Below are 16,231 nucleotides of genomic sequence, written 5' to 3'. Positions count from 1 at the left end.
CAGCCAGCAGGGTCTCAGGGGAAAGAGGCTGAGTGGGTGGGGGCCTCGGGGTGAAGCACAAGTAGGGGGGCCACGGGGCCCCTTTGGAGTGTGGTCCTGGTACCACAGGCACCAGTGTCAACCCAGTATGGCAGACAAGTTCAAAACGCTGTCTACACAGCTAGTTATCAGATTTCAGAGCAACAGCCGTGTTAGTCTGTATTCGCAAAAAGAAAAGGAGTACTTGTGGCATCTTAGAGACTAACCAATTTATTTGAGCATAAGCTTTCGTGACCTACAGCTCACTTCATCGGATGCATTCAGTGGAAAATACAGTGAGGAGATGTAAAGGTTGTGATCTACTGAATCTATTAATCCTATTTGTATGCATGTATCATTTTTGTATTCGAAGTTATGAATATTGGCTGTGTACTTGCTTGATTTTTAAGTAGCCTTTGTAAAGCATTTGGTCAGCTTCTTGAGAAAGGAATGTACAAATTAAGTGCCCAGTCAAGAAGCACTTAAGGGACAGTGGATCTTGGAAGGCTCCAATCCACATAAGAAGTCTACATGAGGATGTTCAAGGTAGCATGTGAGCAATGGCTGCTGCCTGTAAAAACTGAGTCATGCATGGACATATGACTTACCTAGGTGAGTCCAAAACTCCATCTTGGAGCTGGACTTTGCATAGGAGAGAGGAAGGGGTCTCCACCCACAAGAGACCATTTGGTCTTCAGCTGGCTAAAGAGAGAGCCTCTCCACCCCCAAGGCTACCTGCTTGGTAATTCACTTTGTTCTGTCTGTTACTACTTGGAACCACTTAAATCCTACTTTCTGTTTTTAATAAAATCACTATTTACTTATTAACCCAAAGTGTGTATTAATACCTGGGAGGGGGACAGATAGCTGTGCATATCTTTCTATCAGTGTTATAGAAGGCGAACAATTTATGAGTTTACCCTGTATAAGCTTTATACAAGGTAAAACGGATTTATTTGGGGTTTGGACCCCATTGGGAGTTATACATCTGAGTGTTAAAGATGCTTTCTGTTTAAGCCTGCAGCTTTGGGGCACATGGTTCAGACCCTGGGTCTGTGTTGGAGCAGACTGGTGTGTCTGGCTCAACAAGACAGGAGTCCCAAGCTGCTAGGGAAAGCAGGGACAGAAGTAGTCTTGGCACATCAGTTGGCAGCCCCAAGGGAGTTTCTGTGATCCAACCGTCACACCTGTCATTCATCCTTGCGGCCTAGCCCTCCCACTTTTAAAAGTGATGGGGCCATGGCCCTGTGATTCCTCCCCTCCCCCCCTCCCTTGTTCCAGTGCCTCTGTTGCCAGGTGTCCACAGACCTGGCCTGACCAGACACTAAAAGTTCGGTTATAGCAGTAACCGCAATCAGAGCAGTTGCTGCTGCCTGGAGGAGCTGCAGCTCAGCTGGAGAGAGAGAACTGTCTCCCAAGGTACCTACATCTTTGTCAGAGCTGGATCCAACTCCGTGCGGCCCTGGGAGGGATCCTATCTGCCCTCTCCCACACTCTACTGTCTTTACCCCCAGCCCCTGCCTCAGTCTGGGGATAGACCCTCCCCCACCCTGCTGTGCTCTTGTTTCTGGCCCCTACCTCGCTCAGGGGACTGATTTGCCTCCTCCTCTGCTGTGTTTGCCCTGGCCCCTGCTTTATTTCAGAGACCAACCCAGGCAGGACCCCTAGTAGCCCAGCTCTGGTCTCTTCATCCCCCACACCCGCCACGCTGCCGCTAGTGCTGCCCTGCAGCTTCCTGCTACCCCAGCCCTGAATTCCCCCCCACACTCTGCCGGTGCCCCTCACTCCCAATCCACAGCTCCCTGCCAGCCCAGCCCTTTCATTTTGTTTCTGCACTGCAGTCATTTACGGTAAGGAACATGGTGTCATGCTGTCAGCAGCGTAGGTGCGTATGTACGCACTGAGGTATACTGCAGGCATGGGTGAGGAGCAGAGCAGGAGACTATAAATCTAGGAGAACAAATGAACAAGTCCAAATGATAAAGAAAATAATGATGAAAAACCATTTGTGTCACTCAAAAATGGAGCCATAAAGCAGAAGTTGAAGATCAGAATGCAAATCTGTGTCGCGTAAACAGTTATTTAATTAATAACAGTATAGAGACTCCTGGTGATGATATTAATACTACTGGTACTGGTGAGTGTGTAATAAATTATACTATTATGGCAGTGGGTCCAGCCTACATTGATGATGGCTGTGAAGAACATGCTGTTTCTTCAGGTGAAATCCTTTCGCCAAATAAAAAAACAGTGATAACCTGCTGCTGCAAAACATACCAGTGTGATTACCTTCTTCCAATGCTACCCTGTGGACTGTTGATGCTTTCACTCAGCAGTACTGCGTAGACACGGGCCCTGATTTCTGCCAAAATCGCAATGGAAAATATGCAATATCATCAAGGCAACATAAGAACAAAACATGGTAATTAACTTTTTTTATGCTTTTTTTAATACTTGAGTTATTTTATGAGATCAACTTTTTCCAGCAGGGGTTGACTTACTATTGCTTTTGTGAGACAATTGAAATAAACTACTTTTTGTTGTCTCTAATTATAAAAATGTACATTGTAGGTTGCTTACTCTCTTAATGTCCTCACAAGTGTGACTATATTCATTATAAATGTTGGCGAGTGTGCATTAATATTAAAATGTTTTTTATTTTAGGAAACTCTGTGATACAGTCTTCAATCAGGTGTCCCCGAATGATGCAACAATTGAAAGGCCCTGGCTCATATGCACACCATTGACTGGCTGTGTCTTCTGTTTTGTGTGCAAATTGTTTTCTGTGAATAATACATCTGCACTAGCCAAGAGAGGATTTGATTCATGGAATCAAATTGGCAGACTTGGTGACGATGAAAGTTCTACTGAGCACTAACCAGCTCTCACACTTACATAATGCGTTTATCAAAGACTCAAACCTTGATAAACATATAGCAGATGGATGTATTAAAGAAGGAAATTACTGGACACAAGTGTTGAAGTGAGTCGTATCAGCAATAAAATTTTTGACAACATGAGGTCTGGCACTGAGAAGGACTAATGAAACCTTTGGGAGTCTTAATAATGACAATTTCCTTGGCTGCTTAGAGTTCTTAGCAGAATACGACCCTTTCCTGATCTGCCACATCAACAAGTATGGGAATGCTGGTCGTGGCACAACATCAAATCTATCCTCAACAATCTGTGAAGAGTTCATCAAATTCATGGCTGACAAGGTAAAGCACGATATTGTGGATGAGCTAAAACTGGCTAAGTACTTTACCTTCAGCGTTGATTCCACACCATACTGATAAACTGACGTTTACTGTGAGCTACGTGCTGAATAACTGTACACCTGTGGAACACTTCTTGAATTTTGTTTGTTCATTTATTGTTATCAAGGAAACCCTAAGTGATGAACTAAATATCTATGTAAAGGACAGCAGAGGTCAAACATATGATAATGCTAGTAACATGTCTAGCACTTTTTCTGGTGTGCAAGTTCAGGTAATTGCAGTTAATGAGAAAGCAGTGTACATCCAATGTATGACCCGAGTGCGTATACCCGAGTCTACATCCAATGCATGACCTATGTGGTGTTGCTGCTGCAGAATCATGCATTCATGCAATCAGTTTTTCAATTTGTCCAAAAACTGCATATGTTTTCACAGGATCAACTTATTGCTGGGGCCTCTTGTGAGATTCTCTGAATGAGGAGCCATCTGTGGCCAGTAAGAGAGAACTTTTCCCAAGGTGCCTCAGTGACACAAGGTGATCAGCTCTAACAGATGCACTTTGCAGTTTTATCATTCAACTACAAAAGCTACAAATCTGTGCTTCAGGCTCTTGGTGCAGACCCTGCAGAAGAGTGACACACAAGCAGAGGCAAACTCATGTGTTGAAACCATGGATTGGTTGGAGATAGCATTTATGACAACATTTTGGAGTAGTACCCACAAGATAGACGGCAGGCTGATAGTGCAGGCTTTGAGCCTGCACCAGACGGGGTCGAGGACCATGAGGGCCAGCAGCTAATGGTGAGGGCTGCCACTCCGTGGCAGACTGCCTGGACCGAGGAGCTACAAGCGACAGCTTCCTTTGACGACTTCGACCTCCTCGTAGACCGGCTCACCCAAGAACTGTCTGCGGAAACCGCTCCCAGGAGAAGTTTGAACCAGGAGAACGCCCCGCCTGCCCACAGAACGTCTGCTCCAAACCTCAACACCACCACCAGGGGAGCCAGAAGTAGAGACACCAGACGCCGCTACGATCCAGCAGCGGCTTCAGGGATCCAAAAGCTGTACCGGGCAAACCGCTCAAAAGCCATGAGGGAGATCCTAGATGGGCCCTCGCCCTACTGCACGAACCCATCTGAGCATCTCTACAGCTACTTTAAGGATGTATTCAACTGCATAGCCCAGAATGATGCGCAGTGCCCAGAGTGCCTCCGCCCCCTGCCCCGTGTCGACGAAGCAGGTGTCCTGGAAACTGACTTTACGCCCAAGGAAGTGATGGCCAGACTTTCAAAAACAAAAACACAGCTCCTGGGAAAGACGGCATCCCCTAACGCCTCCTAAAGCTGAATAATTTTAGCTGACTCACTTGTCAGCCATCTCAACGGAAGAATTCGTGCATATTCAAAAATAAACAGCCGTTTGTTTTTTAAAAGGTGACTTTGACAGTACTGTTTTTAGCCTCTCAGAAGTTTAATTGAATTCTATTCAGAGGACCTCAATAAAGAGATATTTGAAGAATGGGTACAATGGTGCTCACTTATAAAGCAGGTTTCAGAGTAGTAGCCGTGTTAGTCTGTATTCGCAAAAAGAAAAGGAGTACTTGTGGCACCTTAGAGACTAACAAATTTATTTGAGCATAAGCTTTTGTGAGCTACAGCTCACTTCATCGGATGCTTATAAAGCAGTTTGCCTCCAAGCTGTTATCACAAGCTCTGCCTACACCACTGCAAATGCTGATAATCAACATGCATAATTTGCAAACAGCATTTCCAAATGTCTTTATTGCACAACGCATTTACCTGACGCTACCAGTCTCAAAGTGCAGTGGTGAAAGGTCTTTTTTCACATTTAAAAAGGATAAAAAGTTCTTTATGTGCTACAACAGTTCAAGAAAGACTTAACAGTCTCAGGCCTGGTCTACGCTACGCAGTTTTGTTGACGAAACACGGGAGGTGTACAAATGGCAATGCTCCTTCTGCGGACAAAACTCTCCTGCTTTGCCACCAGAATAAAACCACCTCGATGAGAGGTATAGAGCTTTTTGTGGAAAATTCATATTGACAGAGTGTGAGTGTAGACCCCACGCTTGGTTATGTCACTGTAAATGGCCTTCAGGAGGTGTCCCACAATGCCCATCCTGACCACTCTGAGTCAGCAGTTTGAACTCAGCTGCGCTGCACTAAGGCACACAGGCATCTGCCCCTCCCCCTTGAAAGCACTGGGAATTTTTGAAATTCCACTTTGTTTGCTTGGTGTGGACATCGCATCTTCCCAGCTGACTATGGTGACTCCATGCAGCTTCCGCTTGGAGCACACCAAAGCTGTGCTGGATCTGCTGAGTATGTGGGGAGAGGAGGCTGCACAGTCCCAGCTCCACTCCAGCCACAGGAACTTCGATGCCTACAGGCAATTTCTCATGGCTTGTTGGAAAAGGGCTACAAACAGGACATGCAGCAGTGCCATACGAAGATAAAGGAGCTGAGACAGGCGTACCAGAAGGCAAGGGAGGCAAACCACCACTCTGTTCCTGCACTGAAGACCTGCTGCTTCTACAAGGAGCTGGATGCCATCCTTGGCAGCAACCCAGCCTCCACTGCCACAAGCCCTGTGGATACTTCGGTGGGGCTGGAGGCAGTGGACTTAACACCAAGGACAAAGTCATGGATGAGGAGGTCAATTTGGAGGATGATGTGGAGTACACAGCAGGGTTGTCTGGTGGCGCAGCAAGTCAGGAACTGTTTTCCACACCAAAGGGGTCTAGCCAGTCCCAGCAGTCTGTCTCTGACACGCATAATGCAGGAGAGGAGAGCCTTGGTAAGTGATCTTCTTGAGTTGATGCTGCTCGGTTATATGAGATAGAGCTCTCCTTTGCTCTGTGTATTCTAGAAGTAGGTGAAGGGATGGAAATATCCAGGACTACTTCTGTTTGAGTGTGCTCCACATTCGAGTGTGCTCCACATTCCCCTGTACAACTAAGCAGCGTGGTGAAACCATGTGTTAATGCACACTATGATTTCAGGAATCCTCCAAAGAGATCTCTAGGAAACTTTCCTGGATGTACTTGCCAATTCTCTGCCAGAGGTTCCATGGCAGAGCTGCTTTGTTCCTTCCCACCATTGTAGGAAACTTTCCCGTGCCACTCAGCAATAATTTGTGTAGGGAACAAAGCAGCACACAGGTGAGCAGCATACAGGCTGGGTCTGAAGCCACACACATGCAAGAAATAGCATCCTTGCTTATGTTCAGGGTGTGATATCAGCTACAATGACCGCCCCTCCCCCTCCCCCACATGGAAAATGTTGGCAGAATTTACAATATTGTCCCTAGTCGACTGCACTGATCCCCTTAAAAAAACACCTAGACCCTTAGTCCCATCTTGAACGTCCAACCCCCACCCAGGCCACACTCACCGTGTTCAGGGCATTCGCCGAGATATGTGCTTGTGAGGGGACAGTGAGAAAGTGATTTGTATGTTAAAAGAGGTGTATTGATTCAATTCTGTGCATGAACTAACAATCATGCTTCTGTGTATTGTTTCTTGTGCTTCTGCAGATGTGGCCTTCAGGGCAACCCCTTATACACTGGCTTGTGTACATTCCAGATAAAGAAGCAACCAAGGCAGAGCAAGGAGGACATTTCAGAGAGGTGCTCCAATCTTCAGAGGCCATGGGGGAAGAATCAAGGAAGTGGAGAGAGACCCTCAAGGAAAAATTTAAAATAGAAAGACGGGACAGAAAGGAGAGTGAGGAGTGAATTGTAAAGGACCAGGAGTAGATGATTAAAGTGATGGAGGCACAAACAGAGATATTGTAGTCCCTAATAATGCTCCAGGCTGAACACATGCATGCTTGCCGCTTCCCCACCGCAGCTGATACAGAATGGCTTTCCATGCCCTCCCCAAACTCCTCCCACACATTGCATCTCCCTATCACTTTCACTTCACCCCTTCATTCAGCTTCCAAAATGATAGCTGGACTTACACATAACATTGCAGGGCAGCGTAGGCTCTCATAGCTATGTCCTTTCCCACGAAGCCTTTTGTGGGTGGTGGTAATTGGTATTTAATGTTACCAGATTTGCCCGTTACTTTGGGGTACGCTCATTTATTAGGGTTACTCTTCTGGGGGTTGTTTCTGTAATTCTATTAATGTACTGCTTGTGTCACTTGTGTTTTCATGTGGAGCTCTGCTCCTTCCTTCTGTAAGTCTCCTCTCAATGGAGCTATCCTGCAGGACCTAGGTTCCCCAGGGCTGGGTTCTTTCAGCCCCAGAACCAGATGAACGAAGGCGCACGCCCACATATTAACAGAGCAAGTCTGGGTGGACCAGGTCAGTCAGCACTTTCCAGCAGACCCCTTATATGTACCTGGGCTCAATAGGCTGGGCCAAGCAGCACTTTCAAGCTGCCACCCTTACGTGCCACAAGTACCACACCGGAACAGAGTAAGCCTGAGCAGGCTGGGTTGAACAGCACTTCCAGGCTGCCACCCTTATATGCCCCTGTACTCAGCGGACTGGGTCTAGCAGCACTTTCAAGCTGCCACCCTCGTATGCCCCTGGACTCAGTAGTCTGGATCTAGCAGCGCTTTCAAGCTGCCACCCTCGTATGTCACAGTTTTAGCACATCCCTATCCCCTCTTTCACGTCACAGTTATGCTGGTAGTACCCCCTTGATGAGCAAACCCCACAGTATTTTTGGGCTCTACAGGGATCTTTAGCTTAGGTAAGAGAAGCGTTACTGCAGAGTAAATGGGGAACCTAAAAACACAAAAGAGTGAAGTTTAGAGAGAGAGGGAAGCAACCAGCTTAACCATAAAAGTTATTTATTGGATAATAGTGATAACTACACAAGGAGAGCCTAAACCAATGTAGTAGTTACATTGTTAAAGGTTAATAGCTGAGGTAGAAAGGAAAACAGAGAGAGAAAAAGAGGGGGATCTCACCACTTCCATGAAGCTTGAGCTGGTTGGGGTTCCCAGGTGATGGTAGTAGCTCAGGGTCCTGAGTTCTGGAGACTGGCAGAGCCCCCAGCATGATTAGTCAGGAGAAGATGGAGTCCCGGTGGAACTGATGCATAGTTTCGATCCAAGCATCAGAACACTTACTGAGTGTGAGTAGGGGGTTTTGTAGGGAGAATACAATGGTTCAAGGGAGAACACTAGATTTGTTTATGGGTAAACTGGTGACTCAAGGGTTTTCTTTAGGCTAGACAATAGGAGCTGATCATTCTTGAATATGGATGATGTTCCTTCCAGGGAGCTCACAATACAATTAGCTTGCTTCAGTATTTTGGGTATCAATCAAAGATTCATTACTAGAATTGGTCTGATAACTGCTGAGCTGGGGGTGTGCGGGCATAGGTTCATTAACATGTGACAATCTCTCATGATGCAGTGCTTCCCTGCTTTTCTGGTCCCAGAGTTCAGTGCAGTTCTCCATTCTGTATGCAAGTGCTCCCCCACGTTCTTGGACATCTGGGTGAGGAGGCTATGGAACTTGGGGAGGAGGGAGGTTGGTTACATAGGGGCTGCAGTGGCGCTCTGTGCCTTTCCTGCACCTCAACCATACACTGGAGCATATCAGTTTGATCCTCCAGTAGCCTCAGCATTGTATCCTGCTTCCTTTTGTTGGAGACCCCAGGGCATGGCCACTAGTTAAGTCGAGGGGATGGAAGGCCATAAGGGTTGAGGAGGTCTCCCTGCTGAAGGCCTAAGGGCTTCTTCTCAACCCCCCTTAATAGAATTCAGGCCTGGCTGGTTTGAGTAAGCTCTTTTGCTCTTAAAACAATATTGCAGCCGCAGATAATGCCTCATAGTGTAAGGTTTGCTGACGCCAAGTTAAAGATAATAGGAGAGACAACTACAAGGCCAGACAGAATGTGCTGGTTGTTTAAGTTGCTAGGAATGCTTGTTAGAGGTTGCAGGAAATAAACATTGTTGTAACCCATATAAGGAAGGTAGAGTATTTGTGCAAAGTTTTGATTGGCTAATGTGTAGTGCAGTAGCATTAAGGAATATAAAAGTGTATGTAATGACCTGCTCTGATGTGCAGGATTTGAGATTCTATTCTCCCTGTACCTTGTTTGCAGCTGCAAATAAACTTTTCTGCTTCTCCACCCCATTGTGATTATTGAGTGAAGCACACCGGGTAACGAACCCCTGCTGTTGTTTTGCCTCTGGGCACTGGGTGCCGGCAACACTTTCATCATGCTGTTGCCACCTTTCCTCTTGATCCCGGCACCTCTCCTGTTGCTCCAGCCATCTGTCCTCTCACGTGTCCCTCCTGTCCTCACGTTCATTTTGTGCTTTTCTGGACTCTACCATTGTCTGCCTCCATTCATTCTGCTGGGCTCTTTCAGTTTGGGTGGACTGCATGAGCTCAGAGAACATTTCATCATGAGTGCATTTTTTTTGCCTTCGTATCTGCGCTAACCTCTGGGATGGAGATCCTAGTGGCAGCGTTGAAACATTTGCAGCTGCGGGGGGGAGATTAAAATTGAAAAAGACACATTGGCCATTTAAAAGGAGGGGCTGATGTTTTCAGGTTAATGTGCAGCACAAACCCAACTAATCCCCCCCAGACACACACCCAATTCTCTGGGATAATCGCTTCACCCCTCCCCCCACTGCGTAGCTAACAGCGGGGATGATTTCTTTTCAGCCACAGGCAAACAGCCCAGCAGGAATGGCCACCTCTGAATGTTCCCTTAATAAAATTCTCCTATTTCAACCAGTTGACCATGAATGATATCACACTCCTGAGGATAACACAGAGAGATAATGAATGGATGTTGCTTGAATGCCAGCAAACACCGGGACCACACGTTGCCATGCTTTGTTATGCAATGATTCCAGACTACGTGCTACTGGCCTGCCGTGGTAAAGTGTCCTACCATGGAGGACGCACTAAGGCTGCCCTCCCCAGAAACCTTTTGCAAAGGCTTTGGGAGTACATCCAGGAGAGCTTCATGGAGATGTCCCTGGAGGATTTCTGCCTCATCCCCAGACACGTTAACAGACTTTTCCAGCAGCTGTACTGGCCGCGAATGCATCCCAAGTCTTCAGAGCAAATTAATCATTAAACACGCTTGCTTTTAAACCATGTATTATATTTACAAAGGTATACTCACCATAGGTGACTTCTCTGCCTTCAAGGTCCGGGAGCCCACCTTGGGAGGGTTGGGAGGGTATTGGCTCCAGGGTGATAAACAGTTCCTGGCTGCCGGGGAGAACGGCTTCTCCGCTTGCCTGGTGTGTGCTATCTTCAACCTCCCCCTCTTCATCATCTTCCTCGTCCCCAAAATCCTCATCCCTGTTGCGTGAGACTCCATTGCAGGAGTCCACGTACAGGTGTACGGTAGTTGTAGGGGCACCCCCTAGAATTGCATGCAGCTCATCATAGAAGCGGCTTGTCTGGGGCTCTGACCCTGAGTGGGTGTTTGCCTCTTGGGTTTTTTGGTAGGCTTGCCTGAGCTCCTTACGTTTCACGCGGCACTGCTGTGGGTCCCTGTGATAGCCTCTGTCCTTCATGTCCTTGGTGATTTTTTCAAATATTTTGGCATTTTGTCTTTTGGAGCAGAGTTCTGATAGCACGGATTCGTCTCCCCATACAGCGATCAGATGTAGTACCTCCCGTTCAGTCCACGCTGGAGCTCTTTTGATTCTGGGACTCCATGGTCATCTCTGCTGATGAGCTCTGTGTGGTCACGCCATGGTGGCCAAACAGGAAATGAAATTCAAAAGTTTGCGGGGCTTTTCCTGTGTAGCTGGCCAGTGCATCCAAGTTGAGAGTTCTGTCCAAAGCGGTCACAATGGAGTACTGTGGGATTGCTCCCGGAGGCCAATACTGTCGAATTGCATCCACACTAACCCAAATTGGACCCGATGATGTCGATTTCAACGCTAATCTCCTTGTCGGGGAGGAGTACAGAAATCGATTTTAAGAGCCCATTAAGTCAACAAAAATGGCTTCATTGTGTGGACGGGTGCAGGGTTAAATCGATCTAACCCTGCTAAATTCAACCTAAACTCGTAATATAGACCAGGGCTTAATTTCTGAAATGGTGCTAAACATTTTGTTTGCTCACACTTGCCACTAAACTTTATTCAGCTGCACCCACTGAAAACTTCCATCATCTTCAGAAATAGGTATGCAGTCAGGAAGTGTTTCAATGTTGTGATTAAAGAATAGGCAGGGCCAAAACCATTTTGATTTACCTACATTAAGAAACAGCAGACCTGTAATTAACAGCTCATAGTGGCAATAGTAGAAACTGTACTGCAGACCTGTCTCAATCATGTCATATAATCTTACTCTCAAACCTTGCCTGTGCTAAGGAATTTGCAAAAGTTTCCCAATGCAGTATAGGCTTGGCTTGACATGAGTAATTGGACACGGGTCAGGCCTTATTTCTGGGGAAACAGGTTAAGGGAGGTAAATGAATCAGCGGGCTAGAAACAGCATGTCTGTACTAGTTAAGATAAGGTTGAACACCCAGGGACTATGCACAATGGACAAGATAATGGAGAAAATAAGCCTGAATTGTAAAATGAGGTAAAGAGTACGTGCATGGTCAGTGCATGCTGTACAGGGACTGGTTTCTACAAAGTGATCAAGCCAATCCCAAAATGTGTGACGCAATGTGTAGTAAGTGCAATGTAATGTGTAAATGTATATAAAGAAAGAGGTTTGTTATGTAACTTTGAATGTGAGGCACACCCTATGTCCCACCCCATAAGCTTGAGTCTGATCAATTTAGCATAGCTTTGATGTATGCTAAATAAAGGAATCTGAGTGACAAGACTGTAGTCGAACTAAGTTCTTGGGTAACCTAGTGGAAGAGGTCTCAGGGGAATGCCATATGCAGCTTTACTAGTGGTAGCAACATTGGGGCTGTTGGCATAGACAAGATTGCCATGACAACTGTTACATTGTTTAAGACTCCTCTGAGCAGAGTGGTAAAAACCACAGGTGGCTGCAGATTTATCTGTGCTAATGTTCCTGCCATTGCTAGTATCAGTGATGTTAGCAATGGTGGGAAACTTTTGCCAAAAAAAATCTATGACAAGATGGTAAAAAAGCTTGAATCTGCAGTACCACTTCCACTGTTGGTACCACAGGTGAATTTGCATTGGCAGTGAATTACAGGTCAGACTTTTGCCAGTATAGACATTGCACCTAGAAATCAGAAGTCTACCTACTACTTTGTTTAAACATACCTTATCAGAATCTTGTTAAATTATCATTGTGGGCAGGTTTTGTTTTCTTCAAGTATAACCATGTTGTACAATATATAACCATTGTACAACCATTGTACAACCATGTTGCTATAGACTGCCACACTTCCCCATATGAGTGATTAGGGAAATCATGCCAGAACTCTTCTAGGAAAAAATGTTTAAACAGCTGTAACAACCACATGTCATGTGGCAATGTGGAAAAAAATGGTTGCATACCTATACTGTAAGTGTTGTTCTTCAAGATGTGGTTGCACATGTGTATTCCACTCGGGGGGGAAGAAGGGAGGAAAGATGTATTTTGATGGTCATTTTATCCACTTCAAAGATTTGTTACTACTGGATAACTGCAGCACTGTTAAAGCATATTCAGCTTTTACATGATGTTGTTTTAATTTGATTTACTCCTAAATACTATGACTATATCATTTGAATAATAAAGTTAATATTTCTGTGATCAGAACTTGGCTGAATGAACATGGCACATCATGAAGACATCAAATGATATTCCATGTTTTTTTCTGGAATGTTATCTGAAGAATTTTCCACATTTTCACAGATGAATGCCAGTTGGGGATTTGCCACATCCTTAATTAATTCCTATGAAACCTGCTAGAGATTGAGGCCAAGTAGTCGCTTTCAAATGACTGATGATGTTGTGTGCATTTGCGGGGGGGAGCTCAGTTAGAGACCTTAAATGGAATTGATTTTTCAGAGGGTGAGTACTTAGTACTTTATGAGAAGACAGTGACAAAAGCAAAACGGAATTGGAAGATACATTTGCTAGATCAGCTTTTCAGAGGTAACCTGTTGGGGTCCCTTAGGGTTAAAAGCATCAGCCTTCCTCAGGTTGCTTCCCCCTATGCTTAGTTTCAGCAGGTTTTACACAGGAATTATGAGGTCATGTTTGCCTTAAAGGAAATGCTTGGTAGCGCCATGATGAAGGCTTTGGACAAAATAAGGCTCAAATTATGTGCTGCATTACACACCAGCTGCATGTTGTCCTTTTCCAAGCAAGGAGCTATCCAAGGTGCTTTACTCAATATAACAAATTTACCATAAAACTAAAATATATTGAATTTTAATATTTGTTTATCTTCAGTAAAGACCTTACTAAAATAAGATTATTTGGTAAAGACTAAACTTGCCTCTTGGGACCTGATCATGCAGTCCAAACATAGTAAATCAGAATATTCACATGTTTATGGTTCTGCACATGCTTTGGCACTTTGTTGAATTGGGATCATAGGCAAAACTAAGAGTTTTCCAAGCATAAGGATTGCAGATTTGGGCCCTTAAAATACAGTTCCTACCTACTGTTATGTATTGTGATAATAGTAACTAGGTAATTTAAAATGTTTCTTTTTCTATTTGTTCTAGGGCACTCATCTTTCCTGTCTTGATTCGTGGAGGAAAACCAACACCATTCATTGTTTTTGCACTAGCACTCATATTCTGTGTCTATAATGGATACTTGCAAGGCCGGAGCTTAAGTAATTATGCAGAATATCCTTCTGGTTGGCTGAAAGGTCCTTGTTTCATTGTAGGTGAGGTGAATAAAAGCATGCTGTTTTATGAGAACCAAAAGCAAAATTGATTATCATAAATCTTTATAAAAAAATGAACATAAAATTATAGTTCTCATACATGGGAATCCAGTGGTCTAGACTTTTTGTTTGTTAGACCTGCTTATTTTGATACAATGGAAGTCATTTAATCTTTATTTTTCTTTCCTTACTTCCATCTTTGAGTTTTGATTCCCTTTTCTGATGTGCCATCTGAGCAACTGTATATCTATCAGCCTGACATTGGTCTTGGGCAAAAAAATGGAATGGCTGAAATGGGTCTGGATTAATATAGCATTAAAGGAAATCAATAAAATTAATGTCAGTCAACATGGGATTATGGAAAACTGACTAATTTGATACCCTTTTTTGATGAGATTACAAGTTTGTTTGATAAAGGTAATAGTGTTGATGTAATATCCTTAGACTTCTGTACTGCAGTTGACTTGGTTCCACATGGCATTTTAATTAAGAAGCTACAAGAAAATGAACATGGAATACATTAAAAGGATTAAAGGCTGGCTAAATTACAAGTCTCAATGTAAGCGTAAATGGAGGCTCAGTAAACTGTCATGGGATAAGAGGGAAGGTCCTCTCATGGATTGAAAACTGGTTAAAAGAGGTTAAAAGATAGGCAACAAAGGATAGGAACAAATAGTCAGTTTTCAGAATGGAGAGAGGTAAATAGTGGTGTCTCCCAGGGGTCTATACGGGGCCCAGTCCTATTCAATATATTCATAAATGATCTGGAAAAAGAGGTAAACAGTGATGTGGCAAAATTTGATGATACAAAATTGCTCAAGTTAGTTAAGTCCCAGGCAGATTGCGGAGAGCTACAAAACAATCTCTCAGAACTGGGTGACTGGGCAACAAAATGGCAGATGAAATTCAATGTTGATAAATGCAAAGTAATGCACATTAGAAAACATAATCCCAACTATACATATAAAATTATGGGGTCTAAATTAGCTGTTACCAGTCAAGAAAGAGATCTCGGAGTCATTGTGGATAGTTCTCTGAAACCATCCACTCAATGTGCAGCGGCAGTCAAAAAAGCAAATAGAATGTTGGGAATCATTAAGAAAAGGACAGATAATAAGACAGAAAATATCATATTGCCTCTATATAAATCCATGGTACACCCACATCTTGAATACTGCATGCAGATGTGGTCGCCCCATCTCAAAAAGATATATTGGAAGTGGAAAAGGTTCAGAAAAGGGCAACAAAAATGATTAGGTGTACCATATGAGGAGTGATTAATAAGACTGGGACTTTTCAGCTTGAAAAAGAGACAACTAAGGGGGGATATGATAGAGGTCTATACAATCATGACTGGTGTGGAGAAAGTAAATAAGGAAGTGTTGTTTACTCCTCATAAAACAAGAACTAGCTGTCACCAAATGAAATTAATAGGCAGCAGGTTTTAAAAAAAAAGGAAGTATTTTTTCACACAAAGCAGTCAACCTGTGAAACTCCTTGCCAGAGGATGTTGTGAAGGCCAAGCCTGTAACAGGGTTCAAAAAAGATACGTTAGTAGATAGAAAAGTTCATGGAGGATAGGTCCATCCATGGCTGTTAGCCAGGATGGACAGGGATGGTGTCCCTAGCCTCTGTTTGCCAGAAGCTGGGACTGGGCAACGGGATCAATCACGTGATGATTACCTGTTCTGTTCATTCCCTCTGGGGCACCTGGCATTGGCCACTGTCGGAAGACAGGATACTGGGCTAGATGGACCTTTGGTCTGACTCAGTATGGCCGTTCTTATGTTCTTATGAAAAACTCTCTTTTGGAAATTGTCTGCTGGGCTAGAGTCACAAAGAAACATAAGTGTAATGACACTGAGCACTACCGTGCCTAACTTTGAGGCACGTAGAAAATCATTGGGATTTACAAAGCCTAGGTTAGGCACCTAGCCTTCCTATACAATGAATAAGGAGAGATAGGTGCCTCACAATGGGATTCACAAAAGTCAGCATTCTAGGCAGTGCCTCACCTAAGCTAGCCAATGGGAGCTGCCAAAAGCAAGGGATATGTGTTAAGCCCTGCCACTCTCATAAAGATAAGCACCTATGTCTGGGCTGCAGGGAGTCATTGGAGCCAGGGGACTAGATCCTGGGTCTTCCACCTCCCAGGTGAGTGCTTTAACACCAGTCAATCTAGTCATTCTCAGGCTTGTGTGCTTTCACTCTCT

At 44.5% G+C, this 16,231-nt stretch overlaps 1 protein-coding gene across 3 annotated transcripts in view; it reads left to right on the top strand.

Annotated features, from left to right (window-relative positions):
* SRD5A1 (steroid 5 alpha-reductase 1) overlaps nt 1–16,231 on the top strand; it is a 62,253-nt gene that overhangs the window by 5,152 nt on the left and 40,870 nt on the right. For 2 of the 3 annotated variants that reach the window (XR_012638206.1, XM_074945074.1), the window contains exon 2: nt 13,852–14,018. Coding sequence is in view for 2 of the 3 variants with exons in the window: in XM_074945074.1 (XP_074801175.1) it covers nt 13,852–14,018 (167 nt within the window). In the remaining variant the exon portion in view is untranslated. Of the gene's footprint in view, nt 1–6,788; nt 6,882–13,851; nt 14,019–16,231 lie in introns of all 3 variants that reach the window. The other variant, XM_074945075.1, reaches the window with a different exon arrangement.

Source organism: Natator depressus, chromosome 2 (genome assembly GCF_965152275.1).
Source record: "Natator depressus isolate rNatDep1 chromosome 2, rNatDep2.hap1, whole genome shotgun sequence".
Classification (NCBI taxonomy): Eukaryota; Metazoa; Chordata; order Testudines; family Cheloniidae; genus Natator; species Natator depressus.
Note: the sequence above shows the minus strand (reverse complement) of the source record. Positions and strands in the feature narration are given on the sequence as shown.